General features: G+C 42.4%; 1 protein-coding gene across 4 annotated transcripts in view; it reads right to left on the minus strand.

The window, feature by feature from the left end:
• Window positions 1–12002, minus strand: part of LOC130271476 (uncharacterized) — an 86149-nt gene that overhangs the window by 12472 nt on the left and 61675 nt on the right. The window contains exon 1 of one of the 4 annotated variants that reach the window (XR_008843565.1): window positions 615–754. The exons of 2 other annotated variants lie outside the window; for them this stretch is intronic. Coding sequence is in view for 1 of the 2 variants with exons in the window: in XM_056518250.1 (XP_056374225.1) it covers window positions 615–651 (37 nt within the window). In the remaining variant the exon portion in view is untranslated. Of the gene's footprint in view, window positions 1–614; window positions 755–12002 lie in introns of those variants that run through there. One more of the 4 variants, XM_056518250.1, reaches the window with a different exon arrangement.

The following is a 12002-nucleotide window of genomic DNA, read 5'->3' on the forward strand; positions in this document are numbered from 1 at the left end:
CCCTGTACCCTTGCTGCCCTGTCAGGCAGCCTCCATGCAGTGTCCCCAGGCCCCCTCCCTGCATCTGTTCTACTGTAAGTGTATATTATTCCCTATGTTATGTATACAGTATAAGAATGTTGTATCTTTAAGAAAGGGTTGTCATGTGATTGTTAACCAGGAAGGATCAGTGACAAGGTGACTTAAGGGTGACCAATGGGACCCCACCAGAGTCTCCCACTTCCGTGGGCCTGGTTACACCATATAGACTGTACCATCTGTCACTCAATAAAGCTACTGTTGTCCGTAACTTGGCGTTGGAGTCATTATTGCCCCCTGCCTAGCCCAGGATCAAGCGGTATTGAGGATAAACCACGCTCTGGCGCCACAAATTCAAGGGGTTAATGCCATCTGCCCCTAGGGTAATTCCATCTGCCCTGCATCACACCCCATACCACAACTTTTGGTGTCCTACAAACAGGATACGGGTGTGAGCCTAATGCCTAAAGTACCCCCCCAGTCTGAAGTGTGTCCAGTATTGCAGAGTAAAAAGTGCGACAAAAATTGCGCCAGAAAGTGTACGGGACTGAAGACAGGACTGCTATTTTCCATTGTGAACTGCAGAGAGTCGGTACCTGAAAGGGTTAACGTGGTCCAGTGCTTCCCACGCATGAGCTGTCGCAGCTCTGCCCCGTCAGTCCCCAACAGTGACACCTCTTCAGTACAGCGAGGAGGAACCAAAGAGCCGACCTGTATTGCACAGGGGAAGATTTTGCTGACCGGACCAACACCGGAAGTTCCAGCCATATTGAAAGCTCCGGCTGCTGCACTCGCCTCTGCTGTTATCTGTCAAGCACAGGCTGCAGCGCAGACTCTGCAAACACCAACAATTGTCAGTATTAAGTCTCCGGTGCCAGCAGCTGTCAGTATTAACCCGTTAGTGCGCTCATGTCTGGTCGCAAGACTATTCACAACCGGGTGCCTGCAAAATAGAGGGGGACCATCCATTACAGTACCCCATTAGTCAAGTCAAAGCCGCTGCAACGCTTCAGCAAGCATCTTAAAGGGGAACACACCATACTTCTCTTAAAGCGACAGCGCACTCAAAAATCAACAGGATGTCAGAACCCAGCTCTCCAGATCAACCAGGCGGCAGTGCCCCTTAATCTCCAGCAGCAAAGTCATCACCTGCCCCAAGAGTTGGGACCTTGCCCACTCTGCCTGCAATCAACATCAACTTTCCTGGTGTTCTAGCGTCTGCACCGGTATTCATGAGGAACCCTGTCCTACCTACCTACAATGGAGACCCCTTCACCTTGAGGGATTTCAAAGAGAGGATCCAGAGTTTGTTTGACTTTTACTCTTTCCCTCCTAATCAACAGATGCAATCGCTCACAGGACAACTACAGGGACCAGCATTAGAGGAAGTCCGCACCTGGCCAGCCTCTGAGAAGGTGACTGTAAAGCAGATCTTTGAAGGACTGTACCAGGTATTTGAGTCACATTCTCCATCTGTTTTCCACTCGATACAGTAACGAGTATCGTAATATCTGTGACATCAAAGACAAATATATGCCTATTATCACTAGTGACCCCGCATTTAAGGGAGTATTTACACAGGGGTATAGGTGTGTATCGAGACGGGCTCCAACCATAAGACAGTGTATTTCCCCAAGTCTTTTTTCCGAACAAGCACAGACTCGACAACCCACTTCGTTGGTTCCTATAGATGTGGACACACAAAATGTATATGTTGTACATATATGGTAAATTCTAGTTCCATTGTGTCCACATCTACAGGAAACACCCACAAAATTGGTCAATATATTAACTGCAACACGTCCAATGTGGTTTATGTGTTTACATGTAAAGAATGCGAGGTGCAATATGTGGGGTGTATGATCACATATTCGTAGACATATTTCAGATATAAAACACTTCAACTCGAGACACGTGTCAATGATATCTAGACACTGTGCTGAGGTACACCAAGGCAACACATCGTCACTAGCATTACAGGGAATAGAACGGGTTACACCCCCAATTAGAGGGGGGAACACAAAGGGATTGAACAAGAGAATGGACACCATCTTACATTATTGATTTTATTTGATGTTATGTTGGGATCTGTCCACTCTTTGGTTCATATTAGCACCATTTTTCTTATTATCCATATATTTTTATTTATGTGGTGTAGATTTTTTCGTACTATCTTATCTTTTAAGTATATCATCAATATAGTCTTTCTTCTAATGATAGCCTATGGATACATGTAGTGTTTCAATTCTGTTTTAGTATACATAATAAACTAGTAATATTTTTTTATTTCTTCTATATGTATCCAGGCCAAAGTTCATTGGTTTTTATAGTTGTTTGTGCATATTATATTTTTTGTCATCCCCTTTCTTTGCAGAGGGCAGGTTTGGCCGTACTTATTGGCGTTCCCCTCACCTGTGCAAATGGGGAGGACGACACCTGCCTGGCTCCGCCCCTTATTTTCCATGGGGGTGGTAGCAGGTGTGTTTTGGTCCATATATTAGGCTTGTATCTATGCATGTACCTTGTATGACTAAAGCCCATTAGGTGGGCCGAAACTCGTCACCTGTGCCCGCTATGTCCATGTACTGAGGTTTTATCAATAAATTGCTACGTTGGATCTATGTTGCGCTGCCAACAAGGTGTTAATGTACAGATTTATTGATGGGGCTCATAATAAGTGGGACAAAGCCCAGCTGAGAATTATAGCGGTCCAAAACCCCAACATGTCATTTCCCGCTTTCAAAAGACTGGCTATCCAAGTGATTGAGTCCAGGACAGAGTTAGAGGAAGTTTGTACACCTCTTACACCCATTCAAGAGCCACTAGGGGGGGTAGCCAGACCTATACCACCACCGTCACCAGCCCCCACCCCAGTGTCCTCTACTTTGCCAGCCACCACAGCCACAGATTTACAGAGTGTTAGGCAGGACATTGAAAAACTGACTAAGGCTGTGAAGGAGCTTGCCACCCGGGCTGCTCCACCTGACCGTGAACCGCCCCTTCCTAGAAAACCTACCCCTGCTCCCCGCAATTTCAATTACCACAATGCTCCGCCCAATAGACCCTCGGGGACTCAAAGACCCTTTAGCACTTACTGTAATAAGTCAGGACATTGGAAAATGCAGTGCTGGGATTTAAACAGATTTCCCCTAGGGTCGATGACCTGCCCTCAGGAAAACAGTCATCAGGTCCAATCCCTGAACGACGAAGTCAGGACTCTCACTTTATGTGCCGTTGGAGGCGTTGATAGATACAGGGTCATAGGTGTCTACTAAACCTAAAAGTGTTTTCTATCAGTATTTGTATGCTACCTTATTGTGTGAGCCTGATGATGTTAACTTCCGAGTAGTTGCGGGTAATGGGCAACCAGTCCCCAGACATGGATACTGGGAGCCAACTATTTAGTTGGGAAAGCATGTACCTACTGGTCAGGGAGTGATTACTAATGTGACAGATAAGGGGTCTGTCGAGTTTATATTCGGGATGAACATTATGAAATTTTTTTTTAGATGCCTTGCATGCCTCTCTTCCCCATCTGTCCCCTTCAGGCCGGCGGGCTGTGCAGCACCACTTGAAAGTTCTACAGGTGGAGCAGAAGTTTGCCAACAAGCAAGGTGAAATCTGCAGAGTACGAGTTCAAGACATCAGGTCAATGACCTTACAACCCAACACGGAGACCATCATCTGGTGTCGTGCACATCCCGGAGTCAAGAATAGGGACTATCAAGCTCTGCTGGAACCTATACAATTGGAAGATCATCCTCTTGTTCGATCTGCGAGGAGCCTTGTCACTGTCACCAACGGGAGAGTCCCGGTGCGGTTAATAAACTTGTCTGATTTTGATACTGTCTTGCCCAAATACACTCCTGTAGCCCAGCTGTACCTCACCTCCAAGAGTCGCAGGACATTGTGACAGAATGTCTGGTGTCTCAACAACATGCAGATCAAGTGACCGAAGGATCTGTTGTGAGCCCTCCAGAGCCCTGGTGGGCGCAACTCCAGGTTGGAGACGACACTACCCAAAAGGGACCAAGTCAATGGAATCATTAATGTCGCCAAGAGGTACAATGAGACTTTCAGCAAGCACCCGACAGACTTTAGGTATACTTCAATGATCCAGCACTGATTTCTCACAGGTAATAGCCCACCTATCAAGGAAAGACACCGTCCGGTCGCGCTAGGCATGTATCAGACTGTCAAGAAGATGCTGACTGACATGAAAGAGGCAGACGTGATTCAAGAAAGTCAGAGCCCCTGGGCGGTGCCACTTGTCCTGGTCAAGAAGAAAGATGGAACCATCCACTTCTGTGTTGATTACATGAAACTGAACAACGTTACACATAAAGACGCTTATCCTTTGCCGAGGATCGAGGAGTTGTCATGTACCTGGATACGGATGTCACGGAGCAGGTAGTGAATCCTCTACTTGTGTGGCCTATGACTCGGACCATATCGAGTCTAAGGTGCCGCTGGTCTTCACCAGAGCCCGCCGCAAGGCAGGATGGATTTGCTGTGGCATGCGGCACCCAGGTCGCTAAGGCGGCAAAGGTTCGTAGTCAAAAAACGTAGCAAGGAAGTCTGGTAACACGGGTAGGCAAAACAGGCAATGGAAACGCTTTCTCTTAGCACTGGAGATCCGGCAGGGATGTGAAGGAGGTGCAAGGATTTATAATGTAGTGTTCAGGTGCACTTACTAACTATGGGCGCACTGGCCCTTTAAATTTCAAAGCCCCGGTGCACGCGCACCCTAAGGGACGGGGACGCGCGCGCTGAGGCTGAGATGAAGCAGCAGGAGTGGACTTGGGCAATGCGAATCCCGGCCCCACCCGTGACCGGGGACACAGGCTACTGCACTGACGGCCGGTGCTAACCGCTGGAGCGCAGTATGTAACAGGAGTCACTCACAGCCCCGGGTCGGCTGCTTACTTCTCCACCCTGGACTTAACCAGCTGATATTGGCAAGTGCCCTTGGCCATGGAGGATCGGGAGAAGACCGCATTTGTGAAACCCATGGGGCTGTTCGAGTTTAAAAGTATGCCGTTTGGGCTGTGCAATGCCCCTGCTTCGTTCCAGCTTCTGATGGAAAGGTGCCTGGGCCATCTGGATTTTCCAAGTGTCCTATTGTACCTGGACAATGTCATTGTGTATTCCAAGTCCTACCAGAGCCCCTGGGCGGCGCCACTTGTCCTGGTCAAGAAGACAGAACCATCCGCTTCTGTGTTGATTACAGGAAACTGAACAACGTTACACATAAAGACGCTTACCCTTTACCAAGGTTCGCTGTGCTGTGCTTCTACATAGCTTGGTTATTTTGAGTTATTGCCCATTCTTCTATAACCTTTTTAATTGTGAATTAAAAGAGTACACCAGGATATAAAAACGAAATATGTCTTATAATAAAGTGTCTTATCTTACAAAAACCTGGCACTATTTTTTTTTTTTTATAATCAACCCACCCGTTCGCCCACAAATGCTCATTGAATTACTCTGTACTTCCAGGTCCTTGTACCAAGACGTGCAGTGGACGAAACTGCAGCTCCAATTATGCCCTGCGTGTCTTTCCGGCAATTCCATGCCCACCCTGCTCAGCTTCACCAGTGACCTAATTACCCTAATGCATGCCCACAGTTACCACCACTCAGTAAAACACCACCTATACCTTTGCTGTGTCAACTCCTCATAGCTAGCCTCCTCCAATGTAAAGGCAGGCATTGCATACTTACATAGCTAAAATCACGTGTGCTGAACCATTATAAGATGGCATTATGATAACACAAAAATAAAATTCAGCATTATTGAACTTACTGGTCCTTATTTACTAAGAGTGTTGGGTTTTTACTAGTAGGAGGATCCCACTCTATTTTCTTTGTGGATTTACAGTCGGTGAAGTTTTCTGACCAGCTTTTTCTTGGTGGAAACTTCCAGCAATTTATTCACTGGATTTTCGGTGAATAGTAAATAAGTTGGGTTGTGAAACCTTGCCCATTTTCTGTCCAGCCAAGCCCCTCCTCCCAGGTGTGACGGGTTTGTAGGTTTATTTTTAGGTTCAATGCGGCAAAAAATTTGGCACAGACACAATTTGTGGCACAGGGCACCACATTTTGGTGCACAATCCGAGAAAAGCAGTCTGTTTACAACAGTAAATCAGGGCCAATTAGTTTTAAAGAAACAACATATTTTTTAATACCTTAAACACTCCCATTTTATGACGCACACGCAGGAGCTTGGCTGCTGATGCTGGACATCACTGTTCATGGTAATGTTCAGTGTAAACTGCTTAGATGCCACCATCAAAGTTGATTGTGATGTTGAAGAAAAGACCAGGTGCTTGCTGAAGCTGATCGGGATACCAGCGGTAAAATTGTGAAGTCCCGATCAGCTGAGAGGATGGCGGGAGGGCCCCTACCTGCCTCCTCGTCATTCAATCGGTGATTCTATGCTCCAGGAAGCCTGCCCTAATCTTAGATACAAAAGATGACTACTAAATCTAAATGGTGTAAATGTAATATCTGACAAATAATTACTACAGTTGGGAAATGTATTTGTTGCTGGGAATAGCTGTTCACTGTCATGGCATACTTGTTGCTGTAGTTTTTCATTGGCTGGAGTAACACAAGTTTGAAAAAGATTTATGTATTCTTGCAGATTTAACTAACATCCGAGTATTACAAGGGATTATAAAAGTATGATATTAGGTCATGTTGCCAAATAGTTGTTTTTTTGTGCCCAAGAAAAGTAAAGCTTACCTTTTGTTAAGTCAGTAGGTATTTTTCTATTTTCTTCATTTTTAGTGCACAAAGTTCACTTGAGGATACATCACATCACCACTGATCGCGACTTCATTCATCGTGTCATCTGAAATTGAGAATTCTTTACTGTCCGGAATTTCAATCTCCTGAATTTTATATGGTACTGTAGACAATAAATGTGGATGTTTTTGGTTCACGGGGGATGACCCCAAATTTCACCGATGTTCTTTGGTGTGATGGCACTGATCTGGGATAACAGTTGTGGAGGGGGAGGAGCTTTTTGTGGGACCTCGGAGGGGAGAGGTGATGACATGGACAGTGGGGGAATCTATTGAGCTGGACAAGAGATAGGACATAGGTTCATATATGCACCTGATATGGAGTGTGGAAGCTTGGATATAGCCCTTGAACACCCGATGGTATGCAATTAGATGGTCACATATGTGGACGGGATGTCCCAAATGACCGATTATTAAGTACATGATATACACAGGGTCGGGCTATATACGATTATAGATCGTGTATTGACGATCATACCCGTCCTATAAGTGTGTGACTGTTTCAGCATACACTTGGGACATATAGGGTACTGTGGATATATACACTTGTTGATGAATAATACAACTGATATAATCTATTGATCAAGGTAATTAACTTAGGGTAACCACGGAACTACTTTTGTCCTCTCACTGATTCCTATATGTTCTATGTCATCTCCTTTATTCCCTAATCTGAGTGCCCCGATACTTTTCATACCCCACACGGATTTCCCATTGAGATTATGTGCCACACACCAGTGATTATCGGGTTGACGGGGTACATTTTCAGTGTGTCCAATTCTATCCCTAGTGGTATTGATATGACTTAGTGCCGATGCCAATCTTCTACATATGGTGGAATGAATGTGAGGGCAGTGTGCCCCTTAGTAAAATGGCCACTGAATGAAAATTGGAGATACGGCATTGGCCCTCTGTTTTCTCTATGTAGCCCGACTTCAAGATGTCTGATTCTGTGGTCTCCGGTGTGTGCACATGCGCCGGGGCAACACAGAAAGCCGGATGAGAGAAACACTTAGAAAGTAATAAGGATGCATGTCAAGTTACACATTTCCGGTCCTGCGCATTAAGTATGTGAAGTCAGTGAAGGGGAAACGCGCGTGAGTGACGCAATGCCCTTCCGGTTTTGCGCAGTTGAGTTATTTACAAACAGAGGACCCGATGATGAAGCAGCGAATCAGGAGGTGAACACATGGCTATGAAGGTGAGGGACCACCCTCTCGGCTGACGTGATGTTATGTTTACATAATGCACTTTTGTATTTAAACACTGTTTTGTATAGATCAACATTTGGCTATGATTTGCATAGATGTCAAATATGGTTTTATGATGCACATGATAGCATAAATGTACTTTTCTATTTTGTATATGGATGTTTAATATTTAATTAATGTAAATGAGGTGATGATGTCACTATGATTAATGATATTTAAGGAAGTGATGTAACACTAATACACTGCTTGAGAAAGGCTTCATTGTGAGGCTGAAACGTCGCATTTGACTTGATGGGTGAATAAATACACCTTTTTTCTGCCATTGGAGTGCCGCTTTCCTTTTTTGGAGTTATATATATATATATATATATATATATATATATATATATGGTTCCTATTAATAATTTAGCTAAATTTTCGAAAGGGACTACAGGATAGTTTTTTTTTTGTTAAGCAATATTGCCATTTTGAAATGAATTAAAAATAGGCATCTACTAACCTCCCGCCATTCTGCAGGTGCCTCTATTGTCTGCATCCTCGGTGCGCTCCTCTTCCAGGTTCCCTGTGGTATATACGTTACAATGTGGCTCAACCAATTGCTGGCCAAGCTGGAACATCATTGTGGCCAGTCGTTCGCTGAACCGCAGTGGGATGTATTTACCAGAGGAAACGAGGAGGAGCACAGCGGGTCAATGGAGGCACCTGGGGAGCTGCGGGAGATTATTCAATACAACCTATCCTACAGTACTCCTTTAATAAAAAAAAAAAAAAAAAAAGCATTTTAGCACTTTATCATGTTTCATTGCACACAATATAGTTTACTGTTATGTTTAAATATAATTCTAAAAAATGTTTGCTGAAAAAGTATACTAATTAAATGTTATTTTCCTACTTTGTTGCCCTTTTTAAAATTTGTTCATGGAACATAGAATGTCTTCTTTTTGAAAAGATAATGTAGATCAGCTTCCAGGCTTTTTACAGAGCCTTAGGGAACACTGCTCTGTTCGCCCTTACAATACTCATCCTCTGTCACATTTCAATTACTGTCCATATAAGTGTTCTGTCATCGACCACAGATTGTCAGTGCTGCACTAAGAGTTAAATACCACAGGCAAATGAATGAGGGCCAATAGAGCAATGGCCCCTAAGACAATGTGGTAGTCTCACAGGTGAACATTTATTTTGGGTTAACCATAACAAGGTTTGCAGGACAAAAAAAAAAATATTGGATAATGATTAGCTGTTTGAGCTGTAAATTTTTTTTTGTCATTTTGAATGTTCTGATATTTATTATATTTATAATTTTTACAAAGTTAAAGCACTTTGTTCAGTTATAATATTTAAGTTCACTTTTATATGTAATAAAGTTTTTCAAAAAATGCATCCAGTTGTCATAAAAATGGTTATAAAAATATATGTAGATATCAGTGTAGAATATTATAGGTGTGTGGATTATGTTATCATTCAAGTGTAATGGAATGACCTTCAACAAATTTTTGGCTTTTTTAACCAAAACAAAAAAAAAATGTATTTACCAAAATTATCTATATATATAAAACTCAATGGGGGATATTTATCAAAGTTGTCTACGTCCCGCATCAATATAGACCAAACTACAGAGGGTTAGTCTGGTCTATTGTGCACCTAATTTATCAAATGGCGCACGGCTCTTGATAAATTCTGTGCACAGACTGCATGATCTATGCTTTAGTCTATATTTAAACCTGCTCCAACATGGTCTGACATTTCGGCGTACTTTCAGCCTATGCGACTTGTCGCTGAAAAGTCGCTTTTGATAAATTCAGCACCAATGCATTTTTCAATGCATTTCAGTCTAAAATAGACTAGCATGCATCATGTTCTAAAAATCCTCTAGAGCAAAAGTCGCAGAAAAGTCGCACATATTTAGACTGCGACTTTCTGTGCGACAAATTTAGACAAGAAAAACCAGTCTAAATCCTTTGATAAATCTCCCCCAATGTGTGTGTATGTATGTGTGTGTATGTGTGTATGTTCCAGCATCACGTCCAAACGGCTAAAGATATTAACATGAAACTTGGCACACATGTTACTTATATGTCAACAACAAACATAGGATAGGTGATTTAACCCTTACTCACCCCCATTTGCCAGGGTCGAGGTTTTTGTTTAAAGTCCCATACAAGTCTATGGGAAATATATGTTACTGCATAACTTCCAAACGGTTGGGGATATTTCGATAATACTTGGTCACATGTTACTTATATGTCCACTTAAAATATAGGATAGTTAATTTAACCCTTAACTACCCCCATTTGTGAGGGTCAGGGTTTTTGTTTAACCCCTTAAGGACCCAACCAATTTTCACTGTAGGATCTGGCCATTTTTTGCACATCTGACCACTGTCACTTTAAGCATTAATAACTCTGGGATGCTTTTACCTTTCATTCGGATTCCGAGAATGTTTTTTCGTGACATATTCTACTTTATGTTAGTGGTAAAATTTTGTCGATACTTGCATCATTTCTGGGTGAAAAATTCCCAAATTTTATGAAAAAATTTAAAATGTAGCATTTTTTTTTACTTTGAAGCTCTCTGCTAATAAGGAAAATTAATATTCCAAATAAATTCTATATTTATTCACATATACAATATGTCTACTTTATGTTTGCATCATAAAGTTGACATGTTTTTACTTTTGGAAGACATCAGAGGGCTTCAAAGTATAGTAGCAATTTTCCAATTTTTCACAACATTTTCAAAATAGAATTTTTTCAGGGACCAGTTCAGTTTTGAAATGGATTTGAGGGGTCTTCATATTAGAAATACCCCACAAATGACCCCATTATAAAAACTGCACCCCTCAAAGTATTCAAAATGACTTTCAAAAGGTTTTTTAACCCTTTAGGTGTTTCACAGGAATAGCAGCAAATTGAAGGAGAAAATTCAAAATCTTAATTTTTTACACTGGCATGTTATTGTAGACCCAGTTATTGAATTTTTACAAGGGGTAAAAGGAGATAAATCTTCCTAAAATGTGTAACCCAATTTCTCTCGAGTAAGGAAATACCTCATATGTGTATGTCAAGTGTTCGGCGGGCGCAGTAGAGGGCTCAGAAGGGAAGGAGCGACAGTGGGATTTTTGAGTGAGTTTTTCTGAAATGGTTTTTGGGGGGCATGTCACATTTAGGAAGCCCCTATGGTGAAAAAACAGCAAAAAAACAAACAAAAACACATGGCATACTATTTTGGAAACTACACCCCTCAAGGAACGTAAAAAGGGGTCCAGTGAGCCTTAACACCCCACAGGTGTTTGACGACTTTTCATTAAAGTTTGATGTGTAAATTATAATTTTTTTTTCACTAAAATGCTGGTTTTCCATCAAATAATTTTTTTTTTACAAGGAATAATAGGACAAATGCCCCCCAAAATTTGTAACACCATCTATTCTGAGTATGGAAATACCCCATGTGTGGACGTCAAGTGCTCTGCTGGCGCACTACAATGCTCAGAAGAGAAGGAGTCACATTTGGCTTTTGAAAAGCAAATTTTGCTGAAATGGTTTTTGGAGGGCATGTCGCATTTAGGAAGCCACTATGCTGCCAGAACAGCATAAAAAAAAACAACACATGGCATACTATTTTGGAAACTACACCCCTCAAGGCACGTAACGAGAAACAGTGAACCTTAACACCCCACAGGTGTTTGACTACTTTTTGTTAAAGTCGGATGTGTAAATGGATGTGTAAATGAAAAAAAAAAATTTTTTCACTGAAATGCTGTTTTTTCCCCAAGTTTTACATATTTACAAAGGGTAATACGAGAAAATGACCCCCAAAATTTGTAACCCCATTTCTTCTGAGTATGGAAATACCCCTTGTGTGGACGTCAAGTGCTCTGCTGGTGCACTACAATGCTCAGAAGAGGAGGAGCACCATTGAGCTTTTAGAGACAGAATTTGGTTGGAATAGTGACCCCATTTTGG

This window comes from Hyla sarda, chromosome 1 (genome assembly GCF_029499605.1).
Source record: "Hyla sarda isolate aHylSar1 chromosome 1, aHylSar1.hap1, whole genome shotgun sequence".
Classification (NCBI taxonomy): Eukaryota; Metazoa; Chordata; class Amphibia; order Anura; family Hylidae; genus Hyla; species Hyla sarda.